General features: G+C 50.0%; 1 protein-coding gene across 11 annotated transcripts in view; it reads left to right on the forward strand.

The window, feature by feature from the left end:
* The window catches only part of TRMT44 (tRNA methyltransferase 44 homolog), a 78,928-nt gene that overhangs the window by 15,898 nt on the left and 45,218 nt on the right, over positions 1-17,812 (forward strand). For 10 of the 11 annotated variants that reach the window (XR_010156453.1, XR_010156454.1, XM_016951313.4 and 7 more), the window contains 4 exons: positions 7,652-7,758; positions 9,045-9,228; positions 11,582-12,014; positions 14,807-14,923. Coding sequence is in view for 8 of the 11 variants with exons in the window: in XM_016951313.4 (XP_016806802.3) it covers positions 7,652-7,758; positions 9,045-9,228; positions 11,582-12,014; positions 14,807-14,923 (841 nt within the window). In the remaining 3 variants the exon portion in view is untranslated. Of the gene's footprint in view, positions 1-7,651; positions 7,759-9,044; positions 9,229-11,581; positions 12,015-12,670; positions 13,318-14,806; positions 14,924-17,812 lie in introns of those variants that run through there. The other variant, XR_010156452.1, reaches the window with a different exon arrangement.

The following is a 17,812-nucleotide window of genomic DNA, read 5'->3' on the forward strand; positions in this document are numbered from 1 at the left end:
TTTTTCAACGTGTTTGGTGCAATACTGTAAACCTCGAGTAGCACTGCAGGACCCATACACAATGCCACTAGTGATGCTGGAAGTCTCCCAAGAAGCAGAGAAAAGTTATGGCATTAGAAGAAAAGGCTGAGTTCCTTGATATGTCTTATAGATTTCAGTCTGCAGCTGCAGTTGCCCACCATTTCAAGATAAATGAATCCAGTGTAAGAACTGTTGTTAAAAAAAAAAAAAAAAAGCAAGAGAGGGAAAGAAATTTGTGAAACTGTCACTGCAGGTACACCAGCAGGCGGGTGTATTCATCTCATATTTAGAATGCAGCTTTGATGTGGTTGCAGGATTGCTACAAGAAAAGCATACATACAGACTCTAATATGATTTGAGAAAAGGTGAAGTCATTATATGACAAAGCAGAAAGAAGGTGAAGGTTCTAAAGCTGGAGAATTTAATGCCAACAAAAGATGATTTGATAGTTTTAGAAAGTGACTTGGGTTGTAAAAATATCTAGATAACAGGAGGAGTAGCTTTAGTGGACCAAGAGGCAGCAGATGAGTTCCCAGATGCCATTAAGAAAATCACCAGAGAGGCCAGGTGTGGTGGCTCATGCCTGTAATCTTAGCACTTAGGGAGCCCAAGGCTGGAGGATCGCTTGAGGCCAGGAGTTCAACACCAGTCTGGGCAATATAGCAAGACACCCCCCCCCCCCCGCCAACTATCTCTACAAAAAATAAAACATTGTAAAAAGAAAATCATCAAGGAGAAAGGATGTCTGCCTGAACAGGTTTTTAATGCAGATTAAAGTACCCTATTCTGGAAAAAATGCCAAAAAGGAGAGAAGTAAGCCCCAGAATTTAAGGCAGGAAGGGACAGGCTAGGTCTGCTGTTCTGTGCAAATGGAATCAGATTTATGATCAGGACTGCCCTTATCTGTAAAGCTGCTAAGCCCAGGTCTTGAAGGGAAAAGAGAAACACCAGCTGCCAGTCGCTTGATTGTACAAGAAGGCCTGGGCAGCAAGAACTCTAGTGTTGTTTCATCAAGGCTTTGTCTCTGAAGTCAGGAAGTACCTTGTTAGTAAGGGACTACCTTTTAAAGTTCTGTTGATATTGGACAATGCTCCTGGCCACCCAGAACCTCTTGAGTTAACACCAATGGTGTTGATGTGGTCTGCTTGACCCCAAACACAGCTTCTCTTTTCAGCCTCTAGATCAGAGAGTTACAAGGACCTTTAAGCCTCATTATGCACAGTATTCAATGGAAAGGATTGGATGCTGTGGAAGAGAACTACAAGAGAGGATATCATGAAAATCCTGCAAGGATTTTACCATTGAAGACACCGTCATTGCTACAGAAAAGGCCATGAAAGCTACCGAGCCTGAAACAAATTCCCGCCAGAGAAAATGGTGTCCAGATGTTGGCCTGACTTCACAGGATTTATAGCAGAGCCAGTCAAGGAAATCGTGAAAGAGTTGTGGATATGGCAAAGGTGGGCGATGAAGGGTGGAAGTGTCATGCCTGACTTCACAGGATTTACAACAGAGCCAGTCAAGGAAATCATGAAAGAGACTGTGGATATAGCAAACAAAGGCAGGAGATGAAGGGTGCAAGATACGGATCTTGAGAAATTCAAGAGCTAATAGACTCCACTCCAGAGGAATTAACTACAGACGACCTGATGGAGATGAGTGCTGCCAACCCAGCGCCAGATGATGAGGAAGAATATGTAAAAGAGACAGTGCCAGAAAGCAAATTGACATCAGACAGTGTGGCAGAAGGGCCCTGATTATTCCAGACTGCATTTGACTTCTTTTATGCCATAGACTCTTCCGTGATATGCACTGAAACTAAAGGAAATGATGGAAAAAGGATTGGCACTGATAGAAACGTTTTTAGAGAAACTAAAAAGTAAAGCAGACAGAAATTATGATGTATTTCATGAAGTTACACTGAATGTGCTTGCCTCTCCCGCCTCCCTTCCACCTCCTCCATGTCTTCCACACCTGAGACAGCAAGACCCGTCCCTTCTCTTCCTCCTCCTCCTCAGCCTGCTCAATGTGAAGAGGATGGGGATGAAGATCTTTGTGATGGTCGGTCCACTTCCACTCAGTGAATAGTAAATTTTCTCTTTCTTATGATTTTTCTTTTCTTTTTTTTTTTTTTTTTGAGACAGAGTCTCACTCTGTCGCCCAGGCTGGAGTGCAGTGGTGTGATCTAGGTTCACTGCAACCTCTGCCTTCCAGGTTCAAGCAGTTCAGCCTCTCGAGTAGCTGGGATTACAGGCGCCCACCATCATGCCCAGCTATTTTTTGTATTTTTGGTAGAGATGGGGTTTCACCATGTTGGCCAGGCTGGTCTCGAACTCCTGACCTCAAGTGATCCACCCACCTCGGCCTCCCAAAGTACTGTGATTACAGGTGTGAACCACTGCAGCCAGCCACGATTTTCTTAATAACATTTTCTCTAGCTTTATTTTAAGGATATAGTATATAATACACAAAATGTGTTTTAATCGACTTTTATGTTTATATTATTGATAAGTCTTCTGGTCAACAATAGGCTATGAGCAGTCAGTTTTGGGGGAGTCAGAAGTTATACATGGGCCAGGTACAGTGGCTCACACCAGCAATCCTAGCTCTTTGGGAGGCCAAGGCATGAGGATCACTTGAGTCCAGGAGTGCGAGACCAGCCAGGGCAACGTGGCAAAATCCCATCTCTACTAAAAAAAAAAAAAAAAATTAGCTGGACATGGTGGCATGCACCTGTAGTCCCAGCTACGCGGGAGGCTGAGGTTGGGGGATCACCTGAGTTCGGGAGGTTGAGACTGCGGTGAGCCAAGATTGTGCCACTGCACACCAGCCTGGGCGACGCAAGTGAGACTCTGTCTCCAAAAGTTATACACAGATTCTTAACTGCATCTGTAGGGGTTCAGAACCCCCAACTCCCACTTTGTTCAAGGGCCAGCTGTATAGTAATAAAAACTGACAGTCATCCAGTGCTGTGTGTGGATGCCTTTCTAAAGGTAAATGTATTTTATGTACAGTAACCTACCATAATCTGCACAACAGCACTGGGAGGTTGATTCTCTTATTATCCCCATTTTACAGGCGAGGAAACCGACGTACCCTTGGGGAGGTTAGGTCAGCCATGTGTACGGCAAGCGGTGAAGGCAGAATTATTTACTCAGCTCTTCTGTTCTTGACCATCTGTTTTCAGATGACAAATTACGCTACATAAATCTTTGTGTGTAAATCATAGTGCACTTAAAAAATATTTTTCCTACCTGGACTTTAAAGATTTTCAATACATATTGCCATAATGCTTTTCGAAAAGGTCCTACTTCAGATATGCTTCATTTCAGCAAGAATTCTGAGCACTACAAGAGATGCATCCAATGGGAGAAAAAACAGCTGTACACATTTATCACATATTTGAGTGTCCCCTACCTGCCAGGCACTCTTAGGTGCTGACGATTCAACAGTGACAAGAGCCCCTGCCTTTATGGTCATGGGAAGGGGGTGGGAGGCAGACAACCTGCAGACACACAGCCAGTGTGTGCAGCAGGTTCGAGGGTGGTGGCAGGTGCTGAGGAGGAGGCTGGGGGCGTTGTGTAGTGGCCGCCACTGGAGAAGAGAACAGAACAGAGGCTGGGCCAGGGTGGGCTACAGACATCAAGACACCTGGGGGTCTGGGCCTGACAGCACATCTATTCCACGCTGTCAGCCAGCCCTGGGCACTAGAGCCATGTGACCGTGGGGTTAAAGTGCACTCAGATCAGTCAGATCTTGGTCAAGAGTAGCTTGCTTCTCCTGGTACTGAGGACAGAGAAATGACTCCCTGATGGGAAAAAAGTCATGAGTAGCCCTCAGGAGCAGTCCTAGGACAGGTTATAGTGGCTCTGTGGGCGTGGCCTCACTTTCCCAGGGTGGTGTGGGAGTGGCCTCTCCCTCTGGGTGTGACTAGGTCACAGAGCCTCATCTGCCAGAGGGCAGAATGTTGTTTTATGAGATGAAAAAATGTTGACTTTTCATCATGGAGAATGTCAGGAATATACAAAAGTAGAGAGAGGAATGTAGGTACTCCATGCAGTCACCCAGCCAGCTGCAAGGATTATTCTTTTCTCTATCACTTACCCTCAAGCAGCTCCCACTGTTATTTTGAAACAAATCTCAGGCATATCATTTCATAGAAATAGAAAATAAAAAATAAGTAGAAAAATATTCCAAAACTACTTTTATGTTTTCTGTTGGCCTCACTCCTTTTTTTTTTTTTGAGAGCTATCACCCAGGCTGGAGTGGTACAGTGGCGTGATCTCGGCTCACTGCAGCCTCCGCCTCCCAGGTTCAAGGGATTCTTGTGCCTCAACCTCCCGGGTAGCTGGGACCACAGGCGCGCACCACCACTACGCCTGACTGATTGTATTTTTAGTAGAGACGGGGTTTTGCCATGTTGGCCAGGCTGATCTGGCTCTGGCCTCAAGTGATCCACCTGCCTCGGCCTCCCAAAGTGCTGGGATTACAGGCATGAGCCACCACGCCCAGCCCCCCTTTTATTTTTTTGGAGACAGGGTCTCACTCTGTTGTCCAGGCTGGAGTACACTGATGTGATCACGGCTCACTGTGGCCTCAACCTTCTGGACTGAGTGATCCTCCTACCTCAGCCTCCGAGTAGCTGGGGCCGCAGGTGCACACCACCATGCCTGACTAATTTTGTGTTTGTTTTTTGTTGAAACAGGGTCTTCCTATGTTGCCCAGGCTGGTCTCAAACTCTGGGGCTCAAGTGATCCTCCCACCTCGGCCTCCCACAGGGCTGGGATGACAATGAGCCGCTGTGCCGGGCCGGGGTGCTTACTCTTTGGTTGTACATTTACTCTTTGCTTTATTTTACAGTGATTGGCAGTTGCTTGTCCACTCATATATTACATTAGGAAATGTTTTCAAAACCTCAGGTTTGAGGAATGTTGGTAATCTAGCCAGTGCACTGGGGAGGCTCTGCAAATATGTGTGTAGACTATAGACTCTCACACATGTCCCAGAATCGGGCTCTAAACTTGGCTATGAAGTTAATGACCAAAGCTAAAGCAGTAGTGATGTGGCTGATTTCAAAATTCCATGTGTCCCCAGGTGAAAAAGCACCTTTGGGTAGGAAATTCAGGCAGCAGTGAGTAGGCCATCTGTGTAAGCCCAGACCCTAGGGAAGAGCTGGCTGCTGAGGGTGCCCCTTGGAGAACGGGCGGAGGCTCTAGTTCTTTAGCTGAGGTTCCCCAGCAGCCTGCATCAGACTTTTCTGTAGGGTCATCTGACCTGGGGAAGACCCTACCCCGAGCACTTAGTCAGGAAAGGCCTGCTGTTGAGAGTTCTGTATTCTAATCAAGTGTGTAGGTTTTTTCCTTGTTACCTCCCAACCTTCAGTCTCAGTGCTAAAATAGCCATGTTTATTCTAGTGTTAAATAAATGCCAGGAGTTCTGTCATGCTTTCTGCCTTGGAGGAGCGTGGCCAGAATGAGGGTGGTTCCGTTGACGTGCACATGGTGTTTGTGGATTTTCTAGTGAATGATTTCCTTCCAGCTGCAGTTGAGTGGTTTCCACGAACAGGTACAATCTAGAAAGTCAAAGGCCAGGCGTAGAATATAACTTTTTTTCTTTCTTTCAAAAACCTCATTTGATTGCAAGCAAGAGAGTGTTAAAAAACTAAAAACAAAACACCTGTTTATAACAACAGCCTGGTGGTGATCACAAATTGTCTTAATTGTGTGAACCTCTATATGAAACAGGAATATTGGAATTTGCTGTGTTCAAAATGCCAGTGAAAAGTTCATAAAAGCCTGTAATCCCAGCACTTTGGGAGGCTGAGGTGGGCACATCACCTGAGGTCGGGAGTTCAAGACCAGCCTGACCAACATGGAGAAACCCCCGTCTCTACTAAAAATACAAAATTAGCCAGGTGAGATGGCACATGCCTGTAATCCTAGCTACTCGGGAGGCTGAGGCAGGAGAATTTCTTGAACCAGGGAGGCTGAGGTTGCAGTGAGCCGAGATCGCACCACTGCAAGCCAGCCTGGGCAACAAGAGCGATACTCCGTCTCAAAGAAAAACAACGGCTGGGCGTGGTGGCTCATGCCTGTAATCCCAGCACTTTGGGAGGCCAAAGCAGGTAGATCACGAGGTCACGAGATCGAGACCAGCCTAACTAACATGGTGAAACCCCATCTCTACTAAAAATACAAAAATTAGCTGGGTGTGGTGGCGGGTGCCTGTAATCCCAGCTACTCAGGAGGCTGAGGCAGTAGAATTGCTTGAACCTGGGAAGTGGAGGTTGCAGTGAGCTGAGATCGCGCCACTGCACTCCAGCCTGGTGACAGAGCAAGACTCCGTCTCAAAAACAACAACAACAACAAAACAAAACAAAAAAACTTCATAAAACAGGTGGGGCTTTGATATCTAGTGCTGTTGGCAAGATAATATAAAATATGATTATGGTCTTTACTAAATGTCAGTTATGCTTTAATTTATTCACACCATTTAAAGAGACAGATGGGCAAACTTAAATCTAGAATGAGTGGGAATCAAGAATAAATAGTCCCAAAGGTTTGATATCTCTGTAGATTATACGTATACCCTTGAACAATACTATTTTCAGTATTTTAACATCTATGTAAATAGAAGCACATATGCTTATTGAAGAACCAGAGAGAGACAGAATTTCAGTTTTAGTTTTTTACTTACCATGTCTGTAAAACATTCTTGTGTTATAGTTTTGCTGTTAGAAAGAATAGCCTTGAAGAGTGAGTGTTCTCAGAATGTCTTCCCCGTTATGATCAGGGAATAACTTCTGTTCACTTATCTTGGGGACTCATCCTACCACTGGAAAATTAAGAAGATTTTCAATGGTTGTGTGGTCTCTCTTTCCCCTCTCTCTTTCCAGTTTTTACTGACAGAATTGCTATTGAAACTGTTGATTTCAGTAATTAATGATGGCCTGCTGATTATCAGAAAGGGTAGGGTGCCTATTTAAAGTTCTTAAATCATAAAAGCAAGCTGTCCTCAGCCTAACTGCAGAATTTGTCAGAATGGGTAGAGTGCCTGTTCAGGGGGATCTTAATCACTTTCTGACAGTTTACAAAAGGTAAGAGTCTAATGGTAAAGAATTTCGTGTATTTACATATGTAAATTCTCTCTGTCTATTCATAGACTTGGTTTCCTAGATTGAAAGGCCTGTGAGGTTAGACCCCTGTGTTGTATTATGCACTTAAATCACCTTCAGACCTCTCTGCCTTCCATTCACTTCCTCCGAAGCCATTGCTTGCTCCCATGCTCTGCCAGAGGTGAAACCATTCCGTGGCCGTCTCTCCTGGAGCTCCTTCTTATGCCTGTGGAAAAATCAGCTTTTAAATGATCCAAAGGCGATTAGCACTCAGAAAAGTGCTGTTAGTTTCTCCGGTGATTTCCCTAAAAGTTGCCAGCACATCTTGCCCTCTAGGCAGACCTAGGGAGGATACCATCGACTTCCCCGCTCTTCCCCGCTCTTGGTCATGCAGCAGGTGAACTGCGGCTCTGCGCTGTGTGACTCCAGAGCCTATACCCTCCCGCCATGTCCTGCCCATGCAGTAGCTCTACAATGATTCACAAAACATTTTGTCTTGTTTTGTTATTCCCTTAGGAAGATGCAATCACACCCAATGATAAGACCCTTTTCCCTGATGTTGATTGGTTAATCGGTAACCATTCTGATGAACTCACACCATGGATACCTGTCATTGCAGCCAGGTGAGAAGTAGAGGAGTTATCAGGTGAATGGCTGGGGAATGCTTCATCTTCTAATCAGTGGTGTCCAAAAGGGTAGCCACTAGCTGCGTGCAGTTGTCAAGCACTTGAAATGTGGGTAGTTCCAATTTTTGAAATGTTTGCATATTGCCTATATTGGGTTAAATTTAAAATAAATTCCACCTGTTTTATTTTACCTTTTAAAATATGACTACTGGAAAATATAAAATTACTGAGATTGTTCACATTATATCTCTGTTGGCCAGCACTGATTGGCACTGTGATTACTTCTACGGTATTTATATCCGGTGTCAAAAGAGGTGTCCTTTTTGGAAGTTTTTTTCTGAAAACATGAGGCTTTGCCTTTAAAGGGGAAATTTACCCATCGATAGACCCTCTGCAGCCACAGTTGCCTCTGCACGGGGAGCTGTGTGTGTCCGAGAGACTTGGTCACAAAGCAGGTTGTGCTGCTCCTCGTTGACGTTTCGTTGCTGAGTCTCCTTATCTCAGATTCTTCTGAGCTGTTTTCATTCTCAAGGAGTAACTAGGTGAAAGATCAGGTCTTCGCTCAGGCTTGGTTGTGCTTCCCTTTAACAGTTCCTATTAAAAGCTGACGTCTTAAAGTACTTCAAGAAGTTTCAGATGACACTTGATAACAGGAACTGTGAAAAAAATCATTTTTATAAAAGTAATTAGATTCTATTGAAAAGATATACTGTGTTGCTTTATTTCTAGAAATTAACTTGGGGAAGGCTGTAATTCATCTTTTAATATGAAAAACAATATTACACAGCCACAAAGAAAAGGAAATCATGTCCTTTGCAGCAACATGGGGTGCAGCTGGAGGCCATTATCCTCAGTAAACTATTGCAGAGACCAAAAACCAAATGCCGCATGTTCTCACTGATAAGTGGGAGCTCAACATTGAGTACACAGGGACATCAAGATGGCAGCAGTAGACACTGGGGACTGCTGGAGTGGGGAGTGAGGGAGAGGGCAGAGTTTGAAAAACCCCCTGGTAGTTACTATGCTCACTTCTTGGGTCATGGGATCTGTCTTACCCCAAACCTCAGCATCTTGCAGTACACCCATGCCACAAACCTGCACACATACCCCCTGAAGCTGAAATAAAAGTGGACATTATATACAACAAAAAGAAACAATATTGGCCAGGAACATCACTTCCCTATTTTGCCCTGATGCGCGATTGCCATGTGGCTTTGTTCCGAATTTCCTGGACTGCGTCTGCTCGGGATGCTTGACCCTGTGGTTTTTGGTTCTTTTTGAAGGTCTTCCTACAATTGCCGCTTCTTTGTCCTCCCCTGCTGCTTCTTTGACTTCGTTGGAAGATACTCCCGGAGGCAGAGTAAGAAGACTCAGTACCGGGAATACCTTGACTTCATTAAAGAAGTGGGCTTCACCTGTGGGTTTCACGTGGACGAAGACTGCCTCAGGATTCCTTCAACCAAAAGAGTATGTCTGATTCTCATGTTGTTCCAGGCGGTATGTCGGCGTTCAGATGGACAGCTCAGGGCTCTGTCACAGAGCCATGAACCATGCTGTAACGTTCAAAATGTTCTAGAACGTGCCGGTGCTGATTTCTGTGCTCTGTCACTGATGAGGCCCAGAGGCTTGTTCTGTCCCATGGTGCCCTCCTTAAAGGCACCCGGGTGCTCCCTCCTCCAGGCCTGCAGGAGTCCTCGCCAAGCCCCCCTTGCCTCTCCAGAAGCTCTGAGTGGCCCCAGGGGACCTGCCCAGAGGAGGCCTCAGTGTGGCCTGTGGCTGAACTCCCTGTGGAAAGTTCCTGCTCCTTCAAGTCGCAGATAATTGGCTGCGATTGAAGTGTGTTTCAGAAGTTCACAGTGATTTCCCATTTTCTCATTAAAGGCCTAGTTCATTCAGATTCACCTGAAATGTCATTTGGGCAGAAGTTGGCCCGGGGGCTTTCTGTAAGCAGTGGGACTGTGCCTCTGACCTTTGTGTGGACAGGGCAGACTTATGCCCTCTTGCCGCTCCAAAGGCTTGACCTTTTGAAAGTACCGTGGAAGTGTTTACAGCAGCTCACCTCAGTCTCTGGTAACTTTATTTGACAAGACTGTGGCTGGCAGACAGTGTGCTTTTAAAAAATAACCCCGCCGTGTCCAGGCCACAGAATTTGATGGCTGCCTTAGCAAGAAAGGGCCCAGCTGATCTGAGTGAAGCCTCGGCTTTGCTGCTGCCCGTGGTGCACTCGGGCTGATCGCGGAGCTCTGCAAGCCTGTCCTCACCTGTGAGACCAGGAGGAGGCTGCCCGGGTCTCTGTGGGGGCTGGACGGGATGATGTCTTCAGAGCCCACAGCGGGGAGGGCATGTCGTGGGCACTCGCTGGCTGGCTGCCGTCATAGCCGTGCACCAGGAGCAGCGTTGGCTTGTGGCACAGGCCTCAGGGCCGCTGGCGCTGTCACTGCCCTGCTACCGTGGGAAGTTACCTTAGGACTTGCTGCTGAACCGTCCCGTTATCCTCTCAGTGTCCTCTGTTTTTGGCAAGTCTTGGTCTTCTGAGTTCAGAATTGATTTGGGGAAACTGCTAAAGTTTGGGTCCTCTAGGCAGGTCCGAGGAGCCCGTGGCTTTGATTTTTGCACTTGCTTCTCCATTACTAATTGGTAGAGACCGTGGACTGTCGCTTCATCTCTCTGAGCTTCAGTTTTCTTATCACTGGCAGGTTTGGGGATCGAATGTAAGAGTGGATGTGAACGTGCTTTGTCATTTTTAAAGCAGTTCACACACAGCACATGTCTGGTGGGGACTGGGTGTGTGACAGGCACTGAGAATTTAAAATCCCGCTGGAAGAGCTGGGGAGCAGAGGTGTGGCTGTCACGTAGTGAGGAGGTCGGCTTCCTTATCACCCGCGCCTGGCCTTGTAGTTGATGCCTGGAGAGGAAGCCCAGAAATGAGGTGCCCTTGCTGGGGCTGGGCAGGGCCTGGTTGTCCGGAGGGGACTGTCTGAAGGGCACCCTCCATCGGGGTGTGCCGCCAAGGGAGGCAAGCACGCATGGAGCACCTCTATGGCTCCAGGCCCTCTGCGCAGCCCCCGTATGCGCTCGCTGGCTCTGGCAAGGTGGGGACAAAGCTGCCTCCCTTCCCAGCTCCTGGGGCACTCTGCAACTCTGCAGTGTTACCATCAGCATGTGCCCCCGCCGGGCGGCCGAGGGGTGGAATGAGGGGCGGCAGCGGGAAACTAGGACGGTGCGGCTGCCGGGCCCGGGAGTGTGGACTCTTGAGTTTAGGCGCCTTTGTTAGATCTTGTGAAGGTCCAAGATCTAACGATGATGAGAGGGAACCATGGGCTCTTACTGTTTTTTTAATTTTTAAGTTACTTATATTGGTGTCAGTTTTTATTTTGTATGTATTTTTATTGATTTATTTATTTTGAGATGGAGTTTTTGCTCTTGTCACCCAGGCTGGAGTGCATTGGCACAATCTTGGCTCACTGGCCTCTGCCTCCTGGGTTCAAATGATTCTCCTGCCTCAGCCTCCTGAGTAGCTGGGACTACAGGTGAGGGCCACCACGCCCGGCTAATTTTTGTATTTGTAGTAGAGATGGGATTTTGCCATGTTGTCCAGGCTGGTCTGAAACTCAAGTGATCCGCCTGCCTTGGGCTCCCAAAATGCTAGGATGATAGGAGTGAGCCACCGTACCTGGCTGGTGTCAGTTTTTTAAATCAGGATTTTTTCATGATAGACATTGAAAACTTGTGATTTGTACTCCAGGATGAGAGAATTCCATGGAGAACGTTGAAATAGACTAGCCAGCTAAAATAATTGCTTTGCTTTTTTCAAACGCAGGTCTGTCTCGTTGGAAAATCCAGAACATACCCTTCCTCCAGAGAAGCTTCCGTGGATGAAAAGAGGACTCAGTACATTAAGAGCAGGCGGGGCTGCCCTGTAAGCCCACCTGGCCAGGAGCTTTCCCCTTCTCCACCCTGGGTTGCTGCTGGCAGTGCTGGTCACTGTGACGGTCAGCAAGCTCTGGACGCCAGGGTCGGGTGTGTAGCCAGGGCCTGGGCCGCTGAGCATGGAGCAGGGCCCCAGGCTGAAGGACCCTGGCTACCTGGATTTCATCCCAGAGAAAAGGCTGAGCGTGTGAGGAACTGTGCCGCCCTGCCACGAGATTTTATTGACCAAGTGGTTTTGCAAGTAGCGAATTTACTGTTAGGTGAAAAGCAATTAAACACAAGAAGTTCTCGAAATGGGAGTTTGAAGACCTGGAACGGGGGAGGTAAGCTGTCCACCATCTTAGGGAGGGGCTAGCACGCTCCCAGGCTTGAGGGCAGGAATTCACGTCTTCAGAACCGACATGAAATGGTGTGGCCCTGTGACTACACACTTTGAAAAAGCCATTGATGGTGGGTGCATAGGCTCTCTTCAAGCAAATTCTTTAAAATTTTCCAAATAGCTCTTATAAACAAAGGACTTTGTTATTTCCAGGGAGGAAGGCCGAGGCCAGGCCAGGGAGTGACAGAGTTTGGACCCTTAATTAACTTTTACCAAACATGCAGGTTTAGGGGCTAGAACTACTCATTTTCAATCTAGAAATTATCCAAAGAGAAAACAGGTTACTGAGTGCAAGCAAAATGCACTGTCCCCTTGAGTATGTGGTAAGATTTGGAGCTGTTGTGATTCGATAATTTAATTCTCTTTGAAATCCCCAAAACACAACAATCATCCATGGCAGAAGGAGAAAATTACATCGATTGTTCTTATGGGGTGAGTGGTGTGCTGAAATTATGTTCTCAGGTGAGTGGTGTGTTGAAATTAACGGCATTCAGAGAGCCAGCCAGGGCTGTAAGGACCTCGCCTCCTTCCGGGCAGGGATGCTGCTTGGCCGCCAGAGGGTGGTGTAGAGCTGCAGCCAGCGCCTGGCTTCTCTTGCAGTTTTGGGAACTGGAGAAGAGCACGGAGCCCCATCCCCTCCTGGCCCCTCCGTCGGTGACTCCTACCTGGCTGCGCATTTGAGGGAAACCCTTCTTCTCCAGGCTTTGCTTTCCTCACCTGTGAATGTTGGGACAAAATCATGCCCGTTTCCTTCTTCATCCTTTGTCCTCTTGCACCATGTGTACGTGGGATGGGACCGGGCCATGGAGCACAGACGGCCCCTCCAGAAATCATTCGAACCTGGTGGTACCTGGTCAGCAGAGCCTCTAGCCATCTGGCGAGAGTGGCCCTGGCTCAGTGGCTGATGGGGCCGACTAGCTGCAAACCACCAGGCACCGTGGGGCCTCTGGGTTGGCCCTGCTGACTAAAGGCACCCTGCTGTGGTGGGGCTGGAGCACAGAGGAAGAAGGCTGAGGCTGGCAGAGCATAGGGCCCACCACAGGCAACTGGGACCCAGAGCCCCCAGGGACATCAGTGTGGTCTGAAAGTTCCCATGTGCAGTAAACAGTGACAGTTCTTGAGTGCAGTTTGACCTTTAAATTCCCAGGAGATGACGGGCACACAGATGTCAGCTGTGCCTGGGATGGACGGCTTTCGGTGGGTGAGGAGGAAGGAGGAACAGACCTGGAGATGGAGAGCGGGGATGGGTGAGCGGTGGGCTCAGTCCTGCCTGCCCCTTGGAACTTGGGAACCAGGGCGCCTAACAGGCCCTGGACCCCCGTCCCCTCCAGATGGGTGTCCATGGGTCTGGGGCTTGTTAGGGACTCTCCACGTGGCCTTGCTGTGAGAAGGGAGGAGCTGTGCCCTTGGCCTCTCAGCCCACTGCCTCCCTCCTGCCCACAGGCGGCCTTTCAGGGCCTTTGGTCGCCCCCACCCAGCCTGTCCTCAGGCAGGCACCTCTGCGTTTCTGTGCCTGTGGGCCATGTGTGGCTCTGTCTCCAGGACCTCACCCATCCTAGCTCGGCGTCTGTCCATGTGGGACACTGCTGAGAAATAGGGTAGGAAAGGGCTCTGCCCTCAAGAGGCTCCAAGTCCTGCCTGGCTAGGAGTCAAGACCGCACACGTCAAAGGATGAGTAACCAAGAGGCCGGATATGCCAGGCCAGGAGGCACCCATGGCTGAGTGTGAGATTCCCTGTTATGGAGTCCGTGCTGGGCCAGAGCCGGGGCGACAGGGAAGGCTGACTGGGACAATATGTTATCTTTTTTAAAACACTCCCACTCCTCTCAGAATGGATTTGAGACAGCCGAGAGGTGGACTCAGAAGGTTGGCCAGGCTGGGTGGGCAGGATTCTCGCAGCAGCTGCGACAGCGGCTGCCAGCACCAGGCTCCTGGGTCAGGAGTGTGGTGTCCTGATCCGTAGGGGTCTGACAGGCTCAGCTGCATGCAGACAGGCGCCGTCTCCTCCGCTCTCCTGCAGCTTGGGAGGGTGTGGATAAGATGTGAGGTGCAGCGCCTGGCAGATAGGAAGTTCCTGGCAAATACATGCAGGAAAACCAGCTTTCATTCATATCCAATTTGATGTTTTGGTAATAAATGACTTTAATGTCACCAGGTTTTCTGATGAGAGCATTTTGAAATACCTGCAGGCTCTCAAAGCAGAAATTCAAATGGGAAAGAGACCATCACTGTGGTGTCTGTGCTGTTCCTTTTTTTAGTGCCTAGCATGGCCTTGCTGGCCACCCTAGAGCCGGTAGCGCCAGGCTGGCTGCCCCATGGTTGGAGCAGCCACTGGGAAGGCTCAGGCCCCAGGCTTGCCAGCTTGGCCTTCCTTCTTTAGTCTGAGAAACCCTGGCTCCAAACAGCCACCCCCCTTCATGGGTCACCAGCGAGAAGAGCTTGAGGTGACCACCCAGAGCAGGCAGCATCACCTGACGCCTGGCCCTGTGCGGGCATGGGGCATGTGTGGGGCTGCGCCTTGTCAGGCTGTGCCACCTCAGCTGGGTGGGGACACCACGGCCCTCACGGTTTGGCTGTGGTGTGGTGTGGGTTAGGTGAGATGGAATCGTGGTCCTTCGTGCTGGAGTGCATAAAGCGTGTGAGTGTATAGAACTGAAATGGACTGTTTCTGCCTGTGTGACAGGTTCGTAATATTTTGTTGTTGTTTTGGGGAAAAAAAAACCCGTTTTTCCACAGAGAGCCTATCTCTGGCAGAAGTAGCCAATGAGCTGGACACGGAGACCCTGCGGAGGCTGAAGCGGGAGTGTGGGGGCCTGCAGACGCTGCTCCGGAACAGCCACCAGGTGTTCCAAGGTACGGAGTCCGCCTCTCCCCCGCCGTTCTTTCCTTCTTTTTCCCCCTTTTTTCAGTTAAATAATGTTTTATTTTAGAGTGGTTTAGACTCACAGAAGAATCTGACAGAAGCAGCAAGTTCTGCGGTGCCCCACCCAGCTCTGACGTGGGTGGCATTTGACCTCAGGGTGGGACGTGGGTCACCCCGTTCCCTCCTTGCTCCTCTGGACCTCGTCCCATGCGATGTCCCCAGGCTGGTCTCTATCCCCCTATGCTGTGCTTGCTGACACCTCAGCTCCACTTGCTCCACGCAGGACAGAGCAAGTCGGGCAGCCGCTGGCCAGTCCCCTGTTGGCTGGGGGTCATTGTTTGGCGTCATCTTTAGCTGCTGCAAACTGAAAGCATCCCGAGCCACAGAGCCAGGCTGGGGAGTGGGAAGAGTGAGCCCTGCCCCACAGGCGGAGGCCTGGACTCCTGTGGCCCTTGCCCCGCGGGCCTGGGCAGGCGGAGGTCCTGGTACCCAGTTCCCCTGCTCCCCAATGCCCTGTGACTCCAGGACTGCCAGGGTATGGGGAGGCAGGAGGGCCCTCCACCCGCTTGTCCATTCACTCAGCCCGCAAAGCAAGGCAGACACATCCCTGGCCTTCTGGAGCCGGTGGTGCAGTGAGGGAGGGGGAGATGTAGCAGGTGCTCACCTAGGTGCCAGCGGTGTACACAGTTCCATCATCTGCAGCTTCCAGGTGTGCACAGAGGGGGCAGGAACAGGGCAGGGAGCCATGGTTTACCAGCGCCAGCGGCTGGGGGAGTTTGCCGTAACTTGCTTTGTGGAGCTTTTTTTTTTTTCCTCTTTCTGTATGTATTTTAAAGCAAATTCTAGCTAGCATGCTTTTTCACCCCTAAGTACTTCCACGTGCATCTTTAAGAATAGTAGGTGTCTTCTTGTGTCACCACCATGCCCTAAGCACACATTTCTGTGAGTTGTGATGTGCAGGGAGAGCTGGCCTGGCCCGAGTGGGCTCAGGAAGGCTTTACTTAGGAAATGACACTTGAGCTGGGCCTGGAAGGAAAAGAGGAGTCAGGAACAGAGAACAGCTTTAGGCAGAGCGAACAGCATTTGCAAAGAGCCAGGGTTGGGAGGAGTAAGAGTGGGAGCTGGTCGGGTTACAGCCGCCATGACCAGGAAAAGGACTGGGCCTCTGATGGGTAGGGATGACACCGAAGTCACAGTGGGAAGGAGTGGCCTGGCTCACACCCTAGCTTCTGGGTCCCCTGCCCATGAGGTAGCCGTGGGGGTCAGGTGCAGTACAGTGTCTGGCTCTCTGGGTGTGTGAGAGAGCACAGGTGTGTGTGCCATTCCTCATGTGTACACAAGAGTGCAAGCGTGTGGGTTTGTGCACACACACACACTGCCTTTGTGTGCCTGCCTGCTCCTGGAGAGCTGAACTTGGCTTTCAGCTGAACTGGCCTCTCTAGGGAGAGCTGCTGTTGGGTGGGGGGCCCGTGAGCATGGTTGGAGCCTCTGTTTCTCGGGGCAGGCGCAGAAGCGTGTCCCTGAGGCTGCCCCCAGAGTAGACACTGGGCCTGCAGTGCTGGCTGGGCTGGGCCTGCTGGCTGGGCTGGGCCTGCTGCCTGGAGTCTGCTCTTCCTTGCATAGAGCTTTAGGCAGTTAGAATACTTCCCACCTCCACGGGGCCTCTTTCTGTCTTTCCCAACACTTGTTTTTGTTGGTTTCCTGAAATACTGTCTTTTTCACCCATGATGAGTCTGCTTGTATGTCAGTGTTTTTCTGTGCAGGTCACCCTGGGGGGCAAACTTGTTTTTGGAAACGCTTCTGAGTAGGAGGCCTGGGAATTGGGTTCCAAATAAACATTCTCCTCCAGTCATGCGAAAACTATGCTCTGAAGCTGGGTCTTATCTCTGTATGAGGTTTAGGTTTTGTTTTAAGCTAACGTGGCTAGTCTCAGAAAATGTTTATGAGAGTGAGGAATTGGAAATGTTTCCAGGTGGCTTCAGGTCAGCCAGCCCTGAGCATGACCCGTGAGGGCCACAAGGGCCAGCCCTGCCTCTGTCCCTGCCCCTTCCTGAGGCCGCCAAGGGGTGGGCGCGCTCCATCCATGCTGGCTGGTATGGAGCCTGGCACCGTGCTGCTGGGTACACGCGGGGCCTCATCTCATCCTGCACTCATGGCAGAGCAGGCCTTTCCTCCTTGAACATGCAGACAAGTCTCAGAGAGGTCAGTGCGCTGGCCCGACGTCTCCCAGTGAGTGGAGAGGCCACGCCACAGTCCGGGCCAGGTCTGACCCAGCACTGGCACCCCTGAGCCTATGGCATCATCCGAGGACTCTAATCCTCAACCCGTTCCTCAGAGCAACTTGGTGAAAGGGAGTGTCTGCTGTTAGAAGCAGTGGTGGAGATGGCGGCTCCTGTGCTGAGGTAGAGTCCCAGGGGATGCGCACGGTAAGGAGGGAGGAGGTGACAGGAACTTGGGTCGAGCAGACTGTGGCTCTCTGGTTCCATTTCAAAATGAGGAGCACATTTCCAGAGGAGGAGAGTCTTTCTAGCTGTTGGTTGTCTTTCTAACTGGCTAGAGCAAGTGCCTCTGGAAGGCTGCCCCTTCTGGCACCTGGCCAGATGGGGGCTCAGGTGTTAAGAGGGGTGGCCAGGAGCTACCTGCCATGTCCAGGGTTGTAGACACGGGGAGTGGGTTAGTGAGGCTGGGCCAGCCTGGAGCCTGCCTGCGCCGTTCGGGAGCCTCATCTCTATCATCAGCGCCCGCTCCTCAGTCCTTAGACACCCTGCAGGTCCTGCTTCCAAAACATGGTTGGGTGTGCTCTTAACTCCGGAGCCGCGTGGGAGGGCCTGCCGCCAGCTGGCCTGTCACGTTGCGGTGGGGAAGGGGGTGCCGAGGCT

This window comes from Pan troglodytes, chromosome 3, assembly GCF_028858775.2.
Source record: "Pan troglodytes isolate AG18354 chromosome 3, NHGRI_mPanTro3-v2.0_pri, whole genome shotgun sequence".
NCBI classification, from domain to species: domain Eukaryota; kingdom Metazoa; phylum Chordata; class Mammalia; order Primates; family Hominidae; genus Pan; species Pan troglodytes.